Source organism: Populus trichocarpa, chromosome 18 (genome assembly GCF_000002775.5).
Source record: "Populus trichocarpa isolate Nisqually-1 chromosome 18, P.trichocarpa_v4.1, whole genome shotgun sequence".
Classification (NCBI taxonomy): domain Eukaryota; kingdom Viridiplantae; phylum Streptophyta; class Magnoliopsida; order Malpighiales; family Salicaceae; genus Populus; species Populus trichocarpa.
The window spans coordinates 1658677-1682448 of record NC_037302.2 but is presented as its reverse complement, the minus strand read 5'-3'; the positions used below and the strand labels follow the sequence as shown (position 1 = coordinate 1682448).

At 33.2% G+C, this 23772-nt stretch overlaps 2 protein-coding genes across 4 annotated transcripts; both read right to left on the bottom strand.

Annotated features, from left to right (window-relative positions):
- Nucleotides 1-1903: 1903 nt before the first annotated feature.
- Nucleotides 1904-8840, bottom strand: LOC7458396 (uncharacterized). Its single transcript, XM_024589819.2, has 18 exons — nucleotides 8612-8840; nucleotides 8350-8536; nucleotides 8063-8219; nucleotides 7700-7836; nucleotides 7342-7445; nucleotides 7089-7184; nucleotides 6363-6456; nucleotides 5554-5674; nucleotides 5269-5468; nucleotides 4844-4935; nucleotides 4716-4771; nucleotides 4215-4304; nucleotides 4022-4121; nucleotides 3149-3253; nucleotides 2985-3057; nucleotides 2608-2771; nucleotides 2343-2397; nucleotides 1904-2197 (listed from the first exon to the last, which is right to left on the bottom strand). The coding sequence occupies exons 1-18, from the start codon at nucleotides 8612-8614 to the stop codon at nucleotides 2139-2141; spliced, it is 1893 nt and encodes a 630-aa protein (XP_024445587.1). The 5' UTR covers nucleotides 8615-8840; the 3' UTR covers nucleotides 1904-2138.
- A 4484-nt stretch (nucleotides 8841-13324) lies between these two features.
- On the bottom strand, nucleotides 13325-18292 carry LOC7458397 (homeobox protein knotted-1-like 3). 3 transcript variants are annotated; one of them, XM_002324854.4, is made up of 6 exons: nucleotides 17237-18292; nucleotides 15202-15322; nucleotides 14592-14785; nucleotides 14388-14519; nucleotides 13798-13934; nucleotides 13325-13714 (listed from the first exon to the last, which is right to left on the bottom strand). In XM_002324854.4, exons 1-6 carry the CDS (start codon nucleotides 17891-17893, stop codon nucleotides 13675-13677), a joined length of 1281 nt encoding a protein of 426 aa, XP_002324890.4. In that variant the 5' UTR covers nucleotides 17894-18292; the 3' UTR covers nucleotides 13325-13674. The 3 variants fall into 3 exon arrangements, with proteins under 3 accessions (XP_002324890.4, XP_024446380.2, XP_024446379.2); XM_024590612.2 differs by having other exon boundaries at nucleotides 13325-13703; XM_024590611.2 differs by having other exon boundaries at nucleotides 13325-13711; nucleotides 17237-18291.
- Nucleotides 18293-23772: the final 5480 nt, after the last annotated feature.

The window sequence follows — 23772 nt, the reverse complement described above, 5'->3', positions numbered from 1 at the left end:
CAATGCTAATAAAAAAATTGTAATGTTAGTTACAACAACAACAACATTGACGGTAATAGTAATAACGACAAAAATAATGACGATGATAATAATAAAAAATTATTAAAACAATGCCGAGAATAATAATATTATTAATGACAACAACAATAACAATATTAATTAAATTAACAATAATAATAATGATAGTAATAATATTATTAATGATAGCTGTGACAATATCAATAATATTAGTAATAGTAAAAAAGTGATGAAAATAACAATAATAGTTGTTGTGGTGCTGTGGTGCTAATAATATTATTGTTGCTACTACTACTGTTACAAACAACAACAATAATAACAAGGGATATAATAAGACGAAAAAGAATAATAATAATAATAAAAATATTAATAATAGTTACTGTGATAATAGTGACGATGACAATAGCAATACCAACATCATCATCAACAACAATAATAATAAAGCTTAATTCATTTTGTTTTTAAAAATGTTTAAATTATTTTTTAACCGTGAAAAAGAAAAGATAAAATGACAGGACACAATTGTCAAGGCCTTTGTTGAAATGATCAATCAGTCACACCAAAAAAAAAAAAAAATTTAAAGATAAAATGATAAGACATAATTGTCAAAGCCTTTGTTGAAATGATCAATCAGTCACACGAAAAAAATGATTTCACCACCGTTAGCAAGGATTGTGATTTTGTCTGAGAAAGGAAAAATGACCGTTTTACTATTGTAATTCAAAGTAATCTATCTCTTAGGCAACAATAATTGACTTATGGCTTTTTAGTGTTTTTTTTTTTTAAAAAAAAAATTAAAGCTACACGCAACACAACCTTTCTCGAAGCCCTCATCAAAGAAAGCAATACAAGTAGTTTGATCGCGTCTTTGAAGCCCTAAAATATATTCTGGATCATGCCTAAAAAAGCTAAAAGCCTAGCCTACCAGCCCAAAGAAGGCCCATCATGAAACAAACCGAACAGGCCCATAATTTAAACGAGTAGAAGCGATGACAGAAAGCAACCACAAGACTAGAGAATGCCATATCGCAAAACCTCGGTGGTGACTAAAGTTTTTCAAGAGAAATCATTCCTCCAATGGGCAGAAGCCATGCAAATGAATCCACACCCAGTATCCACATGGTTTAATATTTCTTCTCAGAAGGGGCTGGAGCTTAGCTGATCTTAGCTAACCATTTTATTTACAAGGAGACTCCATCAATGATTGATACCATTCAAGAATGAATGATCGCTGCTCAAAAACTTATTTGTGAAGGATATTTCATAATTAAAGAGAACAAGAGAGCATGAACGGGAAGAATAGCCAGAGCGTGCACCTCTTGTAAGAGCCTGAGACAACCGGAATTTTATTCACTCACCTGGGCCTACAAATACGCTTTCTAGAAGATGGGATTTCCTCGAATAAAAAAAAAAATAAACTGGAAGAATAAGCAACCAATAAGATGCAAAATATAGGACAAACTAACTTGGTTAAAAGCCTAAATCATTGGGTTGGAAAATCATCCTCAATTACAATGTATTTTTTATAAAAAAAAATCAAATAACATTATTTATATATATATATATATATTATTTTAAAAAATTAAAATAATACTTTGGAAAAAAATTAAAAACAAAATCCCTTAAATAGGTTCACCTAAGATTGACAAGATAAACCAGATTATAGACTAACCAGCCAAGCTATCAAAGTCTAACCAAATTAACCCTAAGAGATGTAGCTCAACTAGTCAGGTCTTGGGTTTGTTCCCTAGAGGTCACCAGTTCGAGTCCCGCAAACCTCAAGGCCACTGGAGGCTTACATGGTCGTTAACTTCAGGGCTCGTGAGATTAGTCGAGGTACGCGCAAGCCGACCCAAACACCTACATTAATCTAAAGAAAAAAAAGTTTAACCTAATCAATGTGTAAATCAGTTCAAATTGGCTGAGTTCCATGACAGCAAGTCATTAGACTAGTCAGGTTTAATGACTAAACTTTCCAAAATTGAAAAGGATTCCCAGAATATGGGAAACTTTTAAGGAGAAACTGAAATTCTTTACAAAACAAAATCGACTACAAAAGATCATACATAAGCCAGCGGGAACACATTCACATAATTACATCAAAAATCAACATCTGGCTGTTAAGCACTCTCAGCCGCCTCTCTTAAACGAGGGAACCGATGTGCCCACCGTGAAAATCCTGCAGAAAAGGTTCAGCGCATGAAATCTGAAAATTTAACTACGAACAACTTCGGAAAAATGAAATCTGCAACGAGTTAAAGGCAGGAAGGCATAACAAGAAAATGGTTGAAACTATCTGATGCTTTCAAGTTTCAAAGACAGACCTGAAGTAACAATCTCGAGAAGATCTGTTTCTTCTCTAACCATATCAGACATATCCTGAATCAATTGACAAACTTGTAGGTTAGTCTCATGAAGCAGTGATATAGTGAAAGGTGTTACTTCCAGGAGAGGAGCAGGTGGTGGCCAAGGCCATCTGAACACTGATATAATGAAAGGTGTTTCTTCTAGGAAAGAAAATGTGAGCCTAATCAAGCCCTTCAAGAAGCATTAAAAATACACTGTAACGCTTTTAAACATCAATTTTACCTGCTTACAAGAAGCCAAACTTCTTGCAATGATTTTATATAGATTATGGAGGGAGCTGTTGTCGAGGTTGGGATGGTTTAGAAGAGTCTCCTCTGATGTATAATCAAATATCAGAGCACAAATGCTTGAAGCCATGATAATAACAGAAAGGTCATTTGCATTCCCTGAACAATCAAGATCAGAACCTCTAGTCAAGGATTAATGACGCATAAAGATCATAATACTTGTGAAAGAGAGCACATCAAAGGATATATGACCCCCCCTCCCAAGTCATCTACATGCACACAGGCATGCATGCAAACACGTGAAAGAAAGAAATTCTGACTTTCATTAAATATAAGAAGATGACAATTTCTAATCAAAGCTTTATTATTTACCTGCCCAATATCCTAAGGCCTTCAAAAGATCAATGAAGGTTGATTCATCCATTCGAAATTGCATTTGTTCTTTCTATTAATGAAAAAAACATAAGGTCAGAAAAAAGTTGCCAATAATGCATAACAACAATAAAAAAATCAGGTTGCTATTAAGATAGTACTACCTTCAACAGCAAATTCAATACTGTATCACATGCCAAGAAGGTGCAGCCATCATCAACAACCATGTTGCCATGTGGTCCAATCAACTTTACAAGGCATTCTGCAACCTGCAAAATGAACCAAAAATGTTATTTTTGAACTTGCAACTCTTTTTCCACGAGAAAAAGAAATTGTCTTCTGGTGAAAAGTAATGGTTGAATCATGGACGGCAGCTTGAAGCCTGTTAAGAATGACTATTCAACCCGCATAAAATGTTATTCGCTCAAGACTGGGGCGAAAGGCCAAACTCAAGCTTTCATATTTTTTTTCTAATACAGCACAGATTAGACCAGTTTTGCCAAGGACTAGCCACTAAAGGAACTGCCACCCTCACTTGCTGCCCTCTATCACCTTTGTCCTGGCGCTGACTTTGTTTTAAAGTGGAAAGTAGGACGAGAAAAAAACTCCAAGAAAATGCAAAAAGGCTTTTGCGTGTTGTGCCATTGCTTGTTCCCTTGACCATACATCCAAGAATGGAAAGACAATGGGATAAGACTACAGGAAGAAAATCTTGTAATAAGCTTATTTCCAAAAAAATCATCAACTCAGCGAATGCTGCTGTACTGGACTGGATAGTGCATCCAATTGAATGGAGAAGGGGTAGAAAATATTACAAGTTAATAAAATGGTTTAGAATGGAGTAGGGTATGAGTGAATACATTACATTGCTCAATGATACATGTCCACGAAATCATACCCTCCAATGGTCTTTATATAAGGAACTAAGAACAAATTATTAATGGAAGAAAGAGCAGCTACATTAATCAATGTCATTATGTGTTCCACCAAAAAGTTGACCAAGAAAATACATTTAGCTGAAAACTAGACCAACTTACAGCTTTGTAACCTCCAGAAGAAATCAAAGCTTCACACCCTTCAATATCCATTGTAATTTGACACATCATTGGAAGTAGAAAAGATATAGAGTGAAAAGGGCTGTCATTCAAAATAAAGTGGGCAAAGTTATTATCAGAGTACAATATTGAGAAAAGTAACCTCACAGCCTACTGCAAAAATATATTCACAAACCTTGGTTCATCTTCACCTTCAATTGTCAGCATATAGTCCAAAAGCTCTCTAACTTTCTCTTTGCATGCATTGGGTGTTTCTGCAAGATAGCTATAACAAACAAAAACATTAGTCCACATATAGCATAAAAACAGCTCCTTTAGTAAATGCACTAGCAGAATTTGTTATCAGAAAATAGGAACTGAACATCATGTATTAAGAAAACCTGTCCACGAGTATTTAGCATCCATATAATTGAATGATAACTCAGGAACTATCTCACATTCAATATTCATGGAAAACAATGTGTGTTGACACCACTAGGACGGTTGAGGATTATTTTAACATGGATATTATTAGTTCACCAGTTCATGATATCAGTGTAGCAGGACATTAATTAAAGCATAAATAATGGTAGCAATCATTTCTTACTGTTGCATTTTATTCTTTACACCACCAATTGCAACAAAACTAACATTGTCCATGTTTCTAATGCCAGAAAGTTAGTGGCATACAACATACCTCCCAACTACCCGTACAGATGCAAGAAGATCATTTCCTTTCTTTTGCCCATGCTCCTGAAGAATAACAATTGTTAAAGCAAGGGTAGGATGAAGATGACAGGTTTTAAGAACCAAAAAAATCATTACCTTGGCATCTTCTAGATACTCTAGAACTACATTAATTGTCTCGTTAAGCCCATTGATCACCTTTATTAAAGTTCTTTCACCAATAATACTCCCTAGACAAAGTTATAGCAAGAAGATTAAATTCCACATGAACAAAAAGCACATGGTGAAAATATGAATCTTGGAATAAGATGACCGACAAAAGCTAATGTGAGTTTAGGAATGGGAATATGAGAGTGTCATCACATAAGCATACATGCTGTTCAAAAATAATGTACTCAACGCAAAAATAACATCCATCAATGAGAAGTTGATGCAAAATTCACTTGTATTTGTTATGATTTCCCAACCCGCTAAGCATATGCCAAATATACTTGATATTTGCAAATTCTTCACATCAATTAGAGCATTATAACTCAGATGCTAGCATATTAACTTTTGTTTACCTTCAACTTCATCCATGGTTGACGTCAATTTGATTACCCTCTCGACCAAGGAAAAGGCAATAGCCACATTTCTTTGCTTTAAGAGAATAGTTTCAACAGTTGTTGACGTATCCTTGGAAGCTTCATATTTCAAATAGGCCAGATCATTCAGCAAAACAGCAACTTCAACCCTTGCAGACTCCAAGACAAGCAGAAAACACCTGAAAACAAAATGGCTGAAGTATTATGGCATATTCCATAACAAATTACTTGTAAAAGAAGCAATGCAATTTAAACATAACGTACCGGTCAGCTGGTATGGAGTCTGGTAAATCAGGTAAGTTTGGCTGACCAAGCAGCCAGCCTTCCCCCATTATAGATATCACAGATTCAGCCAAAATAAGGGCATGAAGCTTTTCAGCAGGTTCTGCACATTAAATGGCACAAGTGAATCTATAATCTAAAATGAAAATTGCATGCTCTAAGCATATTGAATAAAAAAAATGGATTCAATTTTTCATTATGCTCACCCATCAATCAACGATCATGAGATAAAAGGGGTAAAAGGCCCATTTAACTTGAGCAGAGTTCATACAATATCTAGATCCTATCCAAACTATAGAGTATCACTGTAAAGAGGGTATTATGCACAATTCCTTTATGAAAGATTGAAAGCAGAGTGGTTATAAGCTTAGCAATGATTATTTTAATTTACAATCCCATCTCAAATGCTCAAAGATGTTCCCAAAAACTCCACGACAAGTTTAAAGGCGTTCCCTAGCAATTTGTCACTGATGCCAAACCCACCCATGCATCAGTTGATTATTTAAAATACAACCATAGATTCAGGTATACCATTTCTAGTCCAAAGAGAAAAGGGAGAATCAAAGGGAAACAAAAATGCCAAAGTTAGAGATCCCTCACAAAAAGTTAGCAGATGAAATAAATCCCATTCCAAAAAACATGCCAAGCTGGTTAAAGGAAAAGGTCACTCAAAGAGAAAGCTATGCCCCTTCACATTTGTCCAAGCACAGATAAGTTTCCAAGTCACCAAGAATGTAAGATAGTTGGTAATTTAAAAGAGAAATCATGTAAAAGGAGAACAAGTACTGTACCTACACGATTCTGTAAAATAGCCACAATCCCAGCACGCATATGATCTGGCCATTTGTTGCCAGCCATTGCACACAATGCATCACAAAGTGGTTTCTGAAACAGCAAGAAAATGACACAAACAGCTTTAGAATTGGAATAAGGAACTATCAACCCCCCCCCCCCCCCCAACTTTATCCAAAACCAGCCAAACACCAAAACAGAAAATCTCAATGCGTGTTGGTGATTGAATATGATTGAGTTGCAAATATCAACAGCAGGCATTAGTTATTTCAATTCCAGAGTGCACTAATCAAACCAAGAATTCTCCAAAATTTCTATAAGACAAAAGGAAATTTGGACCTTCAAAGAACAAATAATGCAGAAACAAGGGACCAACAGACAAAACAATGAAGTAAGACCCCATCTATGATATGAACTCCGAACTGTCAATTACCACTGCCATCAACATTCTGCCATTCAATCTTTAGTTCTAAAAAATATTTGCTAATCCTATTTTGATAAGGATTTCTAAGAGTCACATAAATTTGAATGCCAAGACAGATTATTGAGAGTTGTTTGCATGTTGAGTTTGGCCATTCAATCTAGGCTCTAGTTTCCTCTACTAATTTGTTCCCCATCCAAGCATGTAAAATTAGCTGCATTTGTAACTATCTAGTATCAATTATACAGTTTGGCTAAATGACTCCTTCCTGAAACAGTAACAATTACGAAACATAATAACTTACTGAATACTTTGATGAGAAGATCTCGGATAGTAGATGAAGTGCTTCAAATTTAAGAGAATTGTGCAACAAAGCAAATTGTCTTGCTACTGTGGCCACCTGCAAGAGAAAGGCAAACAATCTTTACACATTTGAATCCAAAATAAAATAGCTGGAGGTTAAGGTCCAGTCATCAAAGACTAAGAAAATTTAGCAGATAAAGAGCTTAAAGTTATGAAAAGGATATACGAGATGCCAATATTAGCCTTTAGCTTACCATCATTGATAGCTCTGACACATAGGTATTGGTAACAACATCCTGAGACAGCCTGCTTAGTATAGACTGTACAATTTTCATCGCCAGCTCCATCATATGAGAGCCTGCAGGATTTTGCATGACTCATTCAGAATAAAAAATTTTGGAAGAAAATCCTGTATTTCACATGAAAAAATACCTCTACTTTCATTAGAATAGAAGCTAAGATGCTATAACAATTTAAACCGAGGAACGACAGTTTACCCACATAACCAGGTTGCAGCTAAAAGAATCACATAAATGTTTTTCATTCAAAATTAACAAGTACGATATCTCAAAGGCTTGCCAATGAAAGACATTAAAGAATAACATTAATTACCATCAGGCAAAGAACTCATCTGCGAAGCTAGCACTTTCATGCCTCCAGATTCATAAAATGTTGTGGCTCCATCTTCATATGAAGTTGTTACCAGATATAAAAATTCATAGCACTCTTCAAGAACAGGTGAACCTGATCTGTGATTCGAAAAACAAACACTCGGTCAGCAACCTTAAATAATCAAAATCGCAAAATTAGTGATAATCAAGGCAACCGAAAAAACAAAATCCCGGGCAATATTTCATGAGAGGCCATTATAAGATAAGTAGTTTGTGAGAATGCAGAACAAATCATTAGCAAAATCAGGAAACGGGACAGATTTTCCAGCACTGTTTCCAATTAAGTTAAGGAAATGAAGCTTACACTTCCGGCATTATTTCCAAAATCAAAGGAATCTTCGAAACCATTTCTTTCGATGCAGCAATATCCGGCACGCGACAGAATGCAGCCAGAACTGTAACTGATAACTGCAGATACATATCCCTATTATCTCCTCCACTAACACTTCCTTTACCCATACCTAACCAAGTAAATAAAAAAATAAAAAAACATACAAATTAAAAACTCCTCAATTAACACTTTTAATATCAGCATAATAAAGATAAAAACCAGAAATTAAATTATTAAAAAAGACGAAGAAGAAGCGTTACCGGTTCTTAAGAGTCGGTCAAGAAAGTGAACACCGACTGCGTTGTAAACTTTTCGGAGAGAAACGAGGTCGTCTCCATTACAAAATTTGGTAACTAGGAGTAGACCGGCAAGGCGTTGCTCATCTCTTTCACCTTTCAATAGCTTCAAGCAATCGTCCAAAGACGGGGTTTGTTGCTGCTGTTGTTCCTGCGAGAAGAGAAGAGTTAGAGTCTTAGAGGCTCGGAAATTTTGCAAAATTTTGTGCGTGAGGGAGATTTTTACCATTAGGTATTCGGAAGTTTTTAGATTGATTAGCTGCTTGACTTGCGGAGTCGCGCTGCTCAAATGCTTAGAAAGAGGCCTTAAAAATCAAAGCAGGAATGAGAGTTGGTCGGAGGCTTCTTTCTAGAAGGGTCCTTGCGCCATACTAGCAGACTCTCTAAAGCTTTGAATAAAATTACGAGTTCACTGCAGGAACACTCCTCAGTCCCTTTTCAGTAACACAAAATAATTTTCCTTTTCTTCTCTCTCCAAATTTTCTTCTCCAAAAAAAAAAAACAGAAAATATGTTATTTTAAAAAAAATTCAAAACATTTTTTCAGCCTAGAAAATTTAAAAAACACGTCCATGTTATACTCTTTTCCATTTCGAGAAAAATAAGAAAATAAAAATTGTGCTAAATTTAAACCTGTTTATTATTATGATATTCTTAACATTTTAACGCACACAAGTATTTATTATTATTATTTATTATTTATTTGAGAGAAAATATTTTAAGATACAGAAATAAACATAATAATATAATATTTTTATGAATATAATCAATATATTAATAATAAAGTTCTACACAAAGAACAATATTAATTAAATTAAGTTACAAAAAATTCTTAATGATTATTATAATATTCCACAATTGATCTGTAATGATTTTTTTAACCAAACTTATTTGTTGTGGTTAAAACACATCTACTTAAATGCTTTCTTGAACTAGGAATGATTTTTTTTTTCTTCGATTTAGTTTATATCTAAAAAAATAATTAAATTAAATTTTTTAAAAAAAAGCAACAACCGAACCAAACTAGTTCAAACCGACCAGTTTCGGTTCGGTTTTTTAAGACAAAACTGGTTCAAACCGGTTTGGCTCGGTTTTTTTCTTATTTTTTTTCGATATGGGTTTGGTTTGTTTTTTTCGGTTTCAGGCTTATAAAACTGAAACCGAACTAGTCGGTTTTTTCAAAATTTTAATCGGTTTGATTGGTTTTTTTTCATGGTTCGATTTTTTCAGTTTTTTTTTCCCAGTTTAATCAATTTTTTAATTTTTTTGCTCACCCCTATCTTCAACCATACTAGTATCCTTTTCGTTTAGAAATTTCAGTCTTTCTCTACCATATTATATAAATAAACAATCAACTCTATTTTTTATTAGAATAAAATTATGTAAAATGCAACAATAAGTTGAAATTAATTTTATATTTGTAGTGGATAACTTGAAATAACATTTAAAATATTAAATCTACACCAAAACATACATTAAAAAGTTCATATTCTCCTTTTATTCTTTCACTTCGAGAACAAAATTCATTAAAATGATACCATTTATTATGATATGAAGTTAAAAAACCAGGAATATTAAAATAGCTAGCATCTAATTGTTGGTTTCTCAAATATTATATATGCAGTGAAAACTATAAAACAAAATTATTTCAAGAATCTTTAAAATCTTGTTAGATAAATTTAGAATTGTTTAGGAATTTATTACTTGAATATATAATCTTCAATTTTAAATAATTTTATATTTCTCTACCATATTATATGTTCATTGTTTTACTTGCAAGATTATTTTACAGGTAGTATTCAAAGCATGAAGTGAGTGATTTACCATTGGCAAGTACGAGATAATAAGAAGTTGGGCACACCTTTGATTTCTTCTCTTCAGCAGCTTCTCGACTGCCTTCTTTTTTGAAAGTGTCTGGAGAAGAGGTAGTTTGTGTTTTTTTCTTAGTAAAAAATATGTTTTTATAGCTTTTGAAGGTGTGATTTGTATAGAATGAAACGGTAGAGAAAGAGGTGCGTATATATAGGACATGCCCGGTATTAGTTGAAAAGTATTTAGAATTTAAATTTTATTTTATTTTATTAAAATTAATTTTATTTTAGAATTATTTTGATATTTTAATAAAATAAATAATTTTTTAAAAATAAATAAATAATATTATTTTAATACACTTTCAAGTAAAAAACAATTTAAAAATAATCATATCTTTACTGAATTTTGAATTTCCGATTCTTTTTACTGAATTTTATTTAAATTCTGTATGTTCTGTAATTTTGAGCCCCGTTTGTCTGAATTGAATTTCATTGAATTTTTTATTATTGTTGTTTTTTGATGTATTTGTTTTTTTTGGCGAAGGTTGCGGAGTCTCTTGGGGATAGAGTACTTGGATGGCGACCAGTACCGACAGATAATTCAGTTGAAGCGTGACCAGCTGAAAGGTGACTATTACTATGCAGATATTGGCAGTGAAAGGTTTACGGGCTGCTGCCTGGTAAATAATTTTATTTACCATGGGTGAGCTGTAAGAAACCTCATTGTTGAAAGCAAGAAAATCACTCCAGTGCGATCACTTCTTTGAGCCGAGGAGGTAACTTCCAGCTGGTGGTTGAAAGGAATATTTTGTTTGGTCAAGTTAGCCTACGACGACAAAAATTCATTGCAGACCGAATGACTATGAAATTACGTCATAATTTTATTTGAATGGAAGATAGAGTATATCTATTATTCACAGAATATGACATCAAAGAATTAGAATTTCTAAGTGAAGACAGTACTAGCATGGTGTAAGAAGACAATTAGGTAGATGTTATTACATTTTTCACTTCACTACGCGGCGCGTCAAATTATTTTTTTCTAGATTAAAAAAAAAATGTTGAGTGTGAAGCTTTTTTGGTAATATCATTAAATTTAATTAGGCAAATTAATCTTAAAACCTATTAACTTGACTTCTTGTATACTCGAGTTTCAAATTAAACTACGTGGGAGCTGATGCAAAGTGAATTATTCAATTTAATGGTTGTCAGATTCAAGTCGCTTAGGTCAGACATGGTTGTCATATCCAAGACGCTTGGGTATGGTAAACACACCAGACGCAAACTACTTTTTTTATCTTTTTTGAGGTTAAAAACGTTATTTTATTATACATAAAATTGGAAAAAACTGAAATATCCTTGTTTAGTAGCCTATCATTTTTTGATCTTGGAGATAAAGAAATATTTTTACTGTTACAAATATTATGAAAAGCCAAGAAAACCCTTTGTTAACAATTCTAAATTTTGTTAACTCTAGGAGTAAAATAGTATTTTAATTGTGTTAAAAATTGAAAAAGACGCATACATTCCCAAATAATTTTCTAATGACCACTTAGCCAAATGAAAAGACCCAAATATCTCTAAACCGAAAGCTTAAATTTAAGTCATTAAAAGGTAAAAGAGTAAGGTTCGGTAACTATGTCAAACCCAAGGTGCTTGGGCCTGATAAACCATGTCAGACCTAAGCAGACAACAAATAAAAAAGACAATTGTGCATTTTAGTTGTTAGGAAAAAGAAAAAGAAAAAACACAAACAATCGATCTCTAACGACAATCCAACTATTATATGTCTACACGCAGTGCACTAAGTGAAAAAAAACACAATTGCGCATCTAATTAAACAATGGATAACCAGATTTGGCACCTAAAAATCATGTTGAAATTAAACCGGTTTTCTATGATATTTTTAACATTTTAACATGCGCAAATATTGTTTATTATTATTTTGAGATAAATTTTCCACTCAATTAAATTAAATGAAATACAAGAATAAATATAATAATATAATATTTTCATTGTTAGAGAGTACTGATAATAAAATTTTACACTCATGAACAATATTAATAAAGATGCAATAAATTCTTAATGATTCTTATAATCATTACAGAATAGATCTGCAGGCTTCCCTAGCCAAGCTAATTTGGTGTTATTTAGATATATTTACTTGAATATCTTTTAACACCAATATCGAAGATATATTTCAATCCTTTTCTATTATATTATGTAAGTAATTAAAGTGTTTTAGACATCAATATAACAAAATGTTGTTGCAATGTTAGTATCGTTTTTTTTCTTTCAAAAATGTATTAAAATAATTTTTTTTTTATTTTAAAAAAATTATTTTTTATACCAGCATAAGAAAACAATTTAAAAATATAAATTAAAAAGTAATTCTAAGTAAAAAATAGTTTTTAATTTCTTTTAGAAACGTCGTTTTGAACGTAAGTTTAAACAACACCTATAGTTGAGCAATATTTATTTTAATTATTGCATAATAAAAGAAGAAGAAGAAGAAGGCCAGCCTCGAATCATTGCTGGGGCAAACTGGCTAGTTGCTGTCTAACATAGTACTAACATCCAGCCCCAGTTGGAAATAACAAAGGAGAGTTAACATCCGATCCTGCTAGTTTTTTTTTTCTTGATTTTTCTTCTATTTTGTAAAAGATTTCCAGCTACTCCAAAAACTTTTTGAATCGATTTCTGTTTTGTTTCTTAAAACAGATTGATTACGTGTTAAATCTTCATCGTGATAAAAATGATGATGGTTTGCTGCTGATTGCCATTCTCATTGAGTTCCAATTTTGTTCTTGTTAAGAACTTGATACAGCCTTGGCTAATAATGGATATGAAAATCCATCTTTGTGTTGATCTTTCAAGAAACGAAAAGGTTCAATGACTGGAATCAGTCACTCCTGCGTACCAACCCTCTTCAAGGGGGCTGGTTGCTTCAACTTCTGCATTGATCGATAGGGTTTGTTTTTCCTTGCCCAGGCTCAGTAGAGTTTTTCTGAAATGTTTCATATTACATTGAATAGCTGCTGCAAATTTAATCCTTTATCATATATCACAGCGACGAGAGGAACAAAAGAAGGTATAATCTACAATGACTGTAAGGAAACCAAGCAAAGATTATTTCACTGTACATCCATCACCCCTCGCCATTATTATTCATATATAGAGAGAAGTAGACAAAAATTCATAAAACATGCTAATGCACACTGCTATTTTTGCTAATAGAATTCGTAACTAATTTGAAACTCTGAATAAGACTGTATTGCATTCATTCTACCATCTGCATGCCCTTGACAACCCACGATCATCGTCTATGTTAGTCTTTCTTTCCTCTAGAAGCAAACTATGGTCATATATATATCTGTGGGGACCATCGTCAAACCCTTTGCAGTTCCATTGCTATGTAGTAGTATGTTCAATATACTTGCTAGAGTGGAAACTTGAACGAAGATCATATATATCGGAATTTACACAAATCGATCACCATTGTTATCACCTGCATTACTTCTTTTCAAAATTAAGGTTGGTTCAATGCTCGCAAGGCACTAAATTATATGAAGATATATGCTTTAATGAAACAATAAAAATACCTTTTGCGTTTGCTTTTCAAGACTGTTGAGGTTGAAGGATTACTGTGCCAGTTCCTCTTCCTTTGATTGATGAACCAATTATTTATCTGCTTTAATTGCAAGCCCGTTTCCTGCACCAATCTTGCCTTGTCTTCCTCCTGAAAAGTCATAGAGGTTCAATTTCTAAAGTTAATAAACAGCCAAATCAGAGAGACTGATGATTTCGGCTTAAACTGCCCCCTAATCTGGTCACCCACTAATGTCATGTCAGAAGAAGTATCAGCCTGTTGCCTACAAATTCTGCTCGTTTGCGTAGTGTGTGAGGGTGTACCAACATCTTTTCAGTCCTTTAAGAAAGGAAATTTCGCTCATTTTTGTCATTCTTGGACCCTCAAGGTTGGCATGTTTGTACAAAACTAAAAGCACACGTTTTTTGACTTGTCCTGAGACAGCATACCAGCAGGTGGGGTTCCAATGAACAGGACTAATGCATGCATATGGGGGTAACCGTAGCTTAAATCAATCTCATTTCAAACTAGAACTCAATAAATGCTGCTAAATGACAGTATCGAATCTTGTTAAAGAGACGGAGCAGTAACAGTAACACTTACGGTAGGATATGGCCACTTGGAATGTGATTGCCACCAAGCTTTTAAGACTGAGGTTGTGTCCCCAGGAAGCTTTCCTGCTCTTCTCTTTCGCAGAATTTCCTCTCTAATGTCAACAATTTTTTCTTTGTAACCCTGCAAAACGTAAAGAAAATTGGTTACAATGAAAATGTCAAATCCTTCAGATTAGATAATTTTGGCCATTACCTGTTTTAATTCATGCTTCAATTCTTGTCTCACACGCTCCATCAAAGATCTCTCACTCTCTGTAGGGACCAAGGGACCAAACCCCAGTGTATCTGCACCCTCCAAACTTCCAACGAACAAATTGGCATCACTGTCAACTTGGTCTTCATCGTCATCGGACATTGTTGCGCCTGTACCTTCACCTGGAGAAACTCCTGTTCATGTAGCAAATGGGAAAATATTAAAGCTTCATGTCATGAATACTTGTCCCGGTATCTTATTGCTCAAAGTATGAAAGTGATAGAATTCTAATGCGGCAGAGACATAAACATTTATCAGGGAAGGCAAGAAAACTTGAAACAAAATCAGCCTATAATGTCAGTCATGTTTATGGTTTACTAGTTTCAACAGGTTACAAAGGGAAAGCATAAGATCCCAAAACTCTCCAAAGAGCAGGAGAGAGTCTTGTAAAGAAGGCAATAAAATTCCCTTAATTCTTTAGCTTTTGCCCTGCTTCCTCCACCGGATGAACCATGGCACAGAAAAACAACAAGAATCATGCCTCCGCAAGAATCTAGCAGCTTAGAGGCTTATAAACAAATTTAGGTAATATAAGATAATGAAGTATTACCCGTTAAACTCTGTAGGGATTGCTCTATCTCCCAGCACGCCATCACTGCTTCCATTGCATGAACTCGAACATGTTGTTGCAATTGTTCTTTGAAGGAACAGAGCAAAAGAAAATAATGTGTCTGCAGCATCAAAAAATGAAAGGATCAACATTTTGATTCTTTTTTCATGCTTCAGCTTCAAATTAACTCCAAAAATTGTCAATGAACACGCACTATGCATTCCAATTACATAGGGAAAATAAGACAAACGATCTGAATTAACTGTCTGCTAGTCATGGCAGAATCAAAAGAATCAGAAACGACAGCAATCTCTTAGCAACACCAAATCAAGAGAAATTCACTATGACTTAGTGATATTTTCTTTTAGAATGTGTGGATTGTACACACTTTGAAGTCATTTTCACTGAAAATGTTCTATTATAGAACTTAACTCTGGAACTGTAGGTTACCAAATATGCACATACTCGTTGTAGTATTAGGTTATTACATGTCAAACACCATAGTGAAAAATATTTTAGTTGCACGCTTCACTTAAAAACTAACTAATAGAATTTCAAGCAAGCATCTATGCTTGGGGCAATCAGACCCGAAAGGATCAATAGCCGAGACAGATCCAAAAAACCGTGGGATGAAGAACGTATTTCCATTCAATCAAGTAGTGCAAAGAATTTAGGTCAAGGACGATATCTCAAAGAGTTTGTCACAGACACTTGAAGATCATGACTAAAATCAAAGTATCCAAAAACTCAATTTAATGGCTTTGTATCTACCCTATACCCACTTGAAAAATCAAATTTCAGAGTAAGCTAAATCAGATTCTTTGTTTCTGAAAACATGCCATCAGCCATGTCAGGAAAGCTATTAGACCTAGATAGAAATTATTCCTAACCACATTTAATTTCATTTCATCCCTCATCCCTGACATTAGAGTTGTTGAGAAATTAAGGGACCCCGAGATCTTTAAAGGAGTCCGTCATACTGTACTTTACCATGCACATCTCTTAATCTCTTCTCATCTTCCCCCCTGTCTGATATTTCAATGAATTAACTTCAAATGACCTCAATCACTTCAATCTCCAAGACCGACGATCAAATTCAGATCGGTCCCTCATAAAGCTCTGCTGCACTGTGGACCACTATCGTTCTTCGTATTGGACTTGGCCCCTTGAGTTTTGCAAGCACAGTCAGTATCCAGATATTCCAGTCTTTACTACATCAAGAATTGAAGATTACAGCTGTAACTACAGTCTACCAGTGGCACTCCAAATTCAGAAACTTACAGTTATGGCATTATAACCCTTCTTCTTATACCATTACATACGTCCGATCCCATTTAAATTCAAATTCCAGCTTCGAGCCACAAAAGCCCAGCTAGTTTTGGCTGTAAACAAACTCGCTTGCAACCAAAGATATCTCCTCCTCTATTATTGTCACAAGGAGCTAACACCTTTCCCTAAATCATCAACAATTTATCTGCTAACTAAGCACCTAACAGCCATCCAAAAAGCCCACCACCAAACTTCCTCTTATAATTATCCCACCAAATAAAACCCCTGTCGGTGCATCCACCACCCTTCAATCTCAAAAAAGAAACCCACATAAAATCACTAACTCAACAAACCCCCCTAACTATAATCAACCAAACCAAAATTCATTCCAATTAACAAAAACTAAGCCAATTTAATTAAAAACTATAAACTTTGGGGTGATTTGAATAATGCCTGTGGTCATAATTAATCAAACCAGATTCATTCCAAAAATAATAATTAATCAAGCCCATTTCAGTTCATGATCCAAACTTTTTTGCACGAGAAAACACAAGTGGTCTAAAAAACATGTTTGTGAATCAAACCAAAAACACACCAAAATGAATCGAACCCATTTCAAATCACAATCCAAGACATTCAAAAACATAATCTTTGCACCAAAAACAACATAGAAAAAGCAAAAAATTGGTCCAAATTGAAAAAAAGAGGACCTTTTTTTTCAGATTTCAAAGAAACACAAACATGATTAACTAACATGGTAGCATACCATAAACTGATCAAGCTCTTTATCATCAGGAACCAATCCTTGGTGACTTCCAAGAGCAGAGTACTTAGTTACTACTTGCTGTGACTGAGCCAACTGTGCATCAATCCTCGGCAACTGATCAACTGGCGTGGCAATCCTTAAACACGCCACGTGTGCCGACAGCAATTGATCGTACAACGGATGCGTCAATATGTCCGCTTTATACCTTGCATTTTGCCAATTCACCACCGACTCTCCTCCACCACTATCCATGGCTTCACCTTCACCCTTATTCATATTCTTCAATTCCGACGATTCTTGCGATATACTAGTTATGATGGCGTGGTCCCCGCCGGCGGCGACGTCGTCGATGACGTCACTGTGGTTGCGGTTTAGGAGGGAGGAGGAGGACCGGGAGAGCCATTGAACTGGGTTATGAGAGTTTGAGTCAGAAGTGGTGGCGGTGGCGGTAGTGGTGGCGGTGTGGAGGTTTAAGAAATTGTTTGTGTTGTTGTTATCAGTGAAGTGGTGGTGAGTTTGTTGCTGTGGTGGTTGTTGAGAGCGGAGGAGGGCAGTGTTCAGCCAATTCGGTGGTGCTGTGTGGTTCTCTGTTGCTTGTTGGTCTGTGAAGTGGTGAAGAGGGAGGTCTTGTGATGACAAGTTATGGTGATAGGCCATGTTCTTTGCGCAAGTCTTGGAGACAGACAAAAGAGAAGAGAAGAGAAGATTGTGAGTCTATTACAACATGGGATGTGTGTACATGTGCAGGAAAGAAAGAGTCTATTACAACATGGGATATGTGTATATGTGCAAGAAAGAAAGAGAGAGATGCAGAGGCAGGTGTGATGCAAGTACTCTAAGTAGAAGCGAGAAGCGAGAACGCGGTGAATTTTGAAAGTGTAGAGACAGAGAGATTGTGGTCTTTGAGAGAGGAGGGAGGGAGGGAAGGTGATGAGAGATGATGGTTGATGATATGTGGGGTTACTATAAACGTCCAAGTTGAAGAAGAGGGAGATGGGACTATGGGAGTGTCAAGAGAGGCTGTAGGTGAGAGTGATTTGGTTTGTTTGTAGTGGTTTTCAGGTGAAGAAAACTGCTTGCAATCAAAGAAATGAGACTTTATATATGGAGATTTTTATTATTATTATTTTTTCAATGTTCACGGTATTTATGCTATAATTTTTTATATATTAAACCTTTTTTCCTTCAATTTCTTCAATCTAGTTACGATTTTAAAGACATTTATCCACGTCTAAATTAAAAACAAGGATGCTTAATATTACTAGTGCCATGGCTAGAATTTTTGGCATTTTAATGTTTTTTTCCATGAGATAAAGAAATATATCACATTGGGTTTGAAAAGAAAAATAATTATTCTCTAGTTGTTTGGGGATTTGCTGTGTGTAAATTTTTGTGTAGATTGGGTTTTTATATATGGGAAATAGTTTTTGATTAGTCATGAGATCAATAATTTTATTACCGTAAATAATTAATACAATTCAAGCAAAATTGGTCTGGTTTTTGTTTGTATTAATTCTTGTCTTGACCTTTCTCAACGCAAGTGTGGCTAGAATTGCCTGAGAGATGATATCAAATACCTTATCGAATCGGCTAGCCAGGGCCAGCAATGTAATTAAGGCCATGATTTGGTCAAGAAACTATTTTTCCACGTCAATTGACAAGTATAAGTCATTTATTTATTTATTTATTTATTCCCATAGTATTTATGTTTAGCTATTATATTTATTTTTCAAATGTCAACACGGTTTTACTTGTAAATTGATAGTGTAATTATCGTTTAAATTGCTATTGCTATCATTACTTCGTGTACATGGGTCGGATCCTTCCCTAATTCGGATGCTAATCATTCCCTCGATGCACGTAATCTCATTCGTATCAATGCTAATTATGTTTTCTTTTTTCAAGATAAGACAAAGAAAAAAGAAAAAGAAAAAGAAACGGTAATTCTTGAATCTACCCTTTTTCCAATATTCCTACGATATTCTTTAAATCGTTTTTTACACTAGAAACTAGCTTTAGATTTCCATGTAGACAAAAAAATATTTCAATATCTAATTTTACTATTTATTAGTGTGTGGTTGTTATTGTTTGTGATGTGTTTTTAATAGTGTTTTTCTTTGAAATACAATGATAAAATAATAATTTTTAAAATTTTATTTATTTATTTTTAATATAATCATTAAAAAACTTTTATCTATATAAAAACAATTTGAAAAATACTTTAAAAAATAAAAAAATATTGAATTTAAAACGATACGTTTTGATAAAAAAAATTAAACTAGATTTTTTTATTGAATCTATAGGGTCATGTATTGACATGATCAATTGCATTATAAAGAGATAATTTCTATATAATTTAGAAATAAAACCGGTAAATTAGATCTATAAATTTGAGTTAGACTTAATAATAATGTTTTTTATTATTATTAACGGATGTTTATCTTTGCGGTTGGATTGTGGCTTCACCTTTTTTTAAAAAATATATATTTTAAATTAAATATTTTTTGTATTTCAAGATTTTTTTAATATATTTAAAAAAACACTTTAAAACAAAATATGTATCTCCTTTCCAAAGACGCAACAGTAAACGACTGCCAAAGAGGGCAAAGAAAACTGCCGAGTTAGGTTTGGAGAGATTACAGTTAGAAGCGCGTGAGCACAGGGTGTAATGAAACAGTGGGCGTAGGTAGGTATGATGACGTATGCTTGCCGTACAAGGGATGCAGCTAATCCATCCATGATCCATCCATCTAATCTTAAACTGTGGAAACATACGTGTATGTGCCCCAAGTACTGTTTGCAGCACCAAAAAGGCCTTGTTTTATTTATATTTATTTATTAATTAAAAAAATAAATACAGTGATTTATTCCATGCCCTAATGATGTGCCATGCTCCCCACCCTCTCCCTCTACCGTTTCATGGTGTCTTTGGATGGATCGACAAAAGCCACCTCCAAGCTGTGGTTGCCACAGAGATGCATGGGACGTTATTGACTTATTGTGCCCTATTTCAAGATATTATTGAGTTATTAATAAGATTTGATTGCGTCCTATTTCAAGATATTATTGAGTTATTAATTTAACATCAAAGATTGACATGACCTTTTAAAAGTCCCTATTTGAAATTCATTTCAAAAAGTCTATTTGATTTAAAAATATATTAAATTAATTGTTTTTTAATGTTTTTTTATGGTTTTGATGGGATAATGTTTGAGGATAAAAAATTTATTTTAATATATTTTTTTTAAAAAAATATTTTTAAAAATATCATAAACCACTATACTTTAATTGATGTTATTAAATTCCATCTAGCTTCGTAAGGTAATTTACTAGTTTGCATCCGTCCATGACTCAAGTACCTGACTTTGAAATTACACTAAATAATAATTAATTTAATGTGATTAGATTGATTTAATGATCAACTCATGACCCAGTGAGACCAGGCACGAAGCATGACAAAAAAACAGCCACCAACTATTCATGAAAAATCATACATGACACTCGTGACTTTTTCGTTAAACGAAATTCTTGCTGTGCATCTTTATCCTTTTTATAAGTAGGTTTTCTTTATATATATATATATATATATATGCATACTGACCTAATTAACTCTGGGGTATTAATTTGGATTTTAATTCCTTCAAAGAATTATTCTTTTTTTTTTAATCGAAGAGAGTTCAAAAATTGTCTAAACAAATAAATTATCTAAGGAGAGTAATGGATTAGTAACAAATTGAGTATTTATTTTTTTTAATATCAGCAATGAGTTATCTAAGGATTCTTCATTGCTGATGTGATAATATCAACTTTATGTTTATCCACGGTATCTTGGCTTGTTTCCGCGCTATAATTATATTTTTTTATTGTATTTTGACTAGCTTAGCTGAGTTTTAAATTGTATTACAAATTTTATTTTTGTTCCATTTATTATTATTAATAAAGTAGTTTTAGATATTAATGTATGTTGTTTATATAGTTATTTATATATGTTCTACTACTTTCAAAATATCCATAAATAATTAATAATAATAATAATAAACCAAAATAGAAAAAAAACATATAAATTAATAAAAAGATCTATATAACAATTGATTTTTCTGTTGCTAATCGCTAGCAAAGGATTTCAAAGAGAAAAATTACTGATTTTTTTTATTGCTAATTTTTATCAACAATAAAATTTAGTTTTATCTGCAATTAATTAGATAGTTACCAATAGCTCTATTTTTTTAGCAGTGGAACAACAACATTGTTTAATTTTCTAAAATAAGTCGTTAATCGTATTTTTATTTTTTAAGAAAAATCAACCCAGAAAAATCAAACATCCATTTGAAAAACAATTCAAGTTATATAAAAACCCCCCGAAAACCGGTTTGAGTTGCCATTAATTTTTTATTACACATCAGAAGCATTAAAGTGTTAGTCTTGAATTCAAATATATATATATATATATACACTTGTAATAATATTTATTTCCAATAACATCCATGCAAGATATAAATGAGATTAATCGTGTCTGAAAAATAACAATCAAGCCAGCGAATTGAATGGTTCCCGAGACCTGCATGCATGCACATGAAGAAGCCTCGAGAGTGAGAAGACAGACCTGGACTCCTGTCCTCCGGCAAAGACACATTAATTTCCAATATTTCAGCAACAAGTCCATGAGACAAAATCTTGCTGGGCATATAGAGGATGCCTTTGTTCGCATTTATGACATGCAATAATAATCAGGGAAATACGAAGGTCAGAACCTGTTCCAGCTGAAGAGGATGTACTAAACTACAAATCCAGGAGTTGTAATTTCTTATAATTACGCCATATAAAGTTGTGCCAAGCATTTTGAAGTCAAGAACATTGTTACATTTATGCCCCAGTTGAACCAGCTCAACTGATTGAACAAGGCTGGGCTGGGGCTTAAAAGATGAAAATTGAATTATTATATTTCATACAACACGTACACTTCAATGTTAAAGCAATATGAACGCTGAATTTTCAGGTAGGAGTGTTTATAAATTAATCACGTGCAAGAATCCCAAAGCTAGCTGGCATAAATTAATTATCTGGGGTTCTTTCAACATGAATTAATTATTCCAGGGTTGAAACTGTGGTAAATATTGATTTTTTAAATTTTATTTTTTACATAACATTAAAATGATTTAAAAATATAAAAAATAATAATTTAGAAGTTAAAAAATTCAAAAAAAATCTAAAAGCATAAATATTGAACATAATATCTAAAAATAATGTGTCTGTGTAAGCAGCTTATATAGCTAGGGGAACACGGTTTTGTTGCTTGTTTGGCTGTTCATGATATGTTTTACTCCGTCAAAACAGAGCAAATTGCTATGGAGAGGCAAGTTAATGCTATTTGTGTGCTGTGTGGAAAAGCTGATGTGAAACGGGTGACCATTTTTATTTGATTGTTCTTAATTACTCGAAGGCTAGCTGGAGTCGTGTTACAAACAGAAGTCATGGGAGCTGGTCTTTCAAATTGCGGTGGGCTGTGGCAAATTTGCGAAAAAGACTGTCCAGGCTAATTATTGGCAAAGTGGGATGGAATGCCGCTATCTAGGGTATTTGGAAGCAAAGGAACCATCGAGTATTTGGCATGGGAGCTGGTTAGTTCTACATCTGATGCAGTCATCGAATGGATTGGTCAAATGATTTGTTGCAGACTGCATGGGCATAGCCTGCTCGAGTCGTCTAAGGTTCAGTTTGCTTTGAAATTTGTAAGCTTTAGTTGTTGGTATAGTTTGTTTATATATATATATATATATATATATATATATATATATATATTTTGCTTACCATATACTTTGTTAGGGGTGTGAGTTTTTTTTAAATGTAAAAAATATATATACGTACTAGAAGTTTCTTGACATTGTTATTAATCTTGAAAATAAAATTGTTTTGGAAATTTTTTCTAAAAATAATTTTTTATATTAGTGTATTCATTGTTTATCTTAATCAACCCAATGTTTTTCACTAAAATTATCATTTATATTATAAAAAAATATCAAAATAATATATATATATATATATATATATATATATATATATATATAAACATGATAAAATCATGCTTAAAACACATTTAAATACTTTGATAATAAAACACCTATCTCAATCACATTTTCATAAACAAATTATTATTGTATTATTAGCATTATTATTTTCGAATCAGATGCATAATAATTAAAAAATAAATTATTAATATTTAAATAAAAAATTTATAATAATATTTAAAAATCATATTAAAATTAACCACTAACTGAATCTAATAAAAAAATTTGGACCGTCAAAGAAAAAAAAGGGGAAAAAAGGGAAATGAAAAAAAAATGGAGGGTAATTGTATGCTTTATAGTAGGGTGAGCTCCATGTTTTTTTTTTTTTATCAATGGAAATGCTCACTTATATTCAAAAAATAAAGCAATATGAAGCAAGCCTACTAAATTGTACAAATGGTTAAGGCTTGGTCTAAAATACGAAGATATAAAGTTCTATATTCAAGTTGTATGGATCGATAGTTTATAAAT

What these genes read in the sequence shown, in the direction of transcription:
- LOC7458396 (XM_024589819.2), bottom strand. An exon ending in TCTTCTCATCAAAGTATTCA is followed by an intron (nt 6,457 to 7,088) that starts GTAAGTTATTAT and finishes TTGCTGTTTCAG; the next exon opens with AAACCACTTTGTGATGCATT. An exon ending in AGTATCTAGAAGATGCCAAG is followed by an intron (nt 4,772 to 4,843) that starts GTAATGATTTTT and finishes GTTATTCTTCAG; the next exon opens with GAGCATGGGCAAAAGAAAGG.
- LOC7458397 (XM_002324854.4), bottom strand. Translation starts at nt 17,893, where the DNA reads ATGGCCTATCACCATAACTTGTCATCACAAGACCTCCCTCTTCACCAC. An exon ending in TGAAGCATGAATTAAAACAG is followed by an intron (nt 14,520 to 14,591) that starts GTAATGGCCAAA and finishes TACGTTTTGCAG; the next exon opens with GGTTACAAAGAAAAAATTGT. An exon ending in TTGAAAAGCAAACGCAAAAG is followed by an intron (nt 13,715 to 13,797) that starts GTATTTTTATTG and finishes AATTTTGAAAAG; the next exon opens with AAGTAATGCAGGTGATAACA.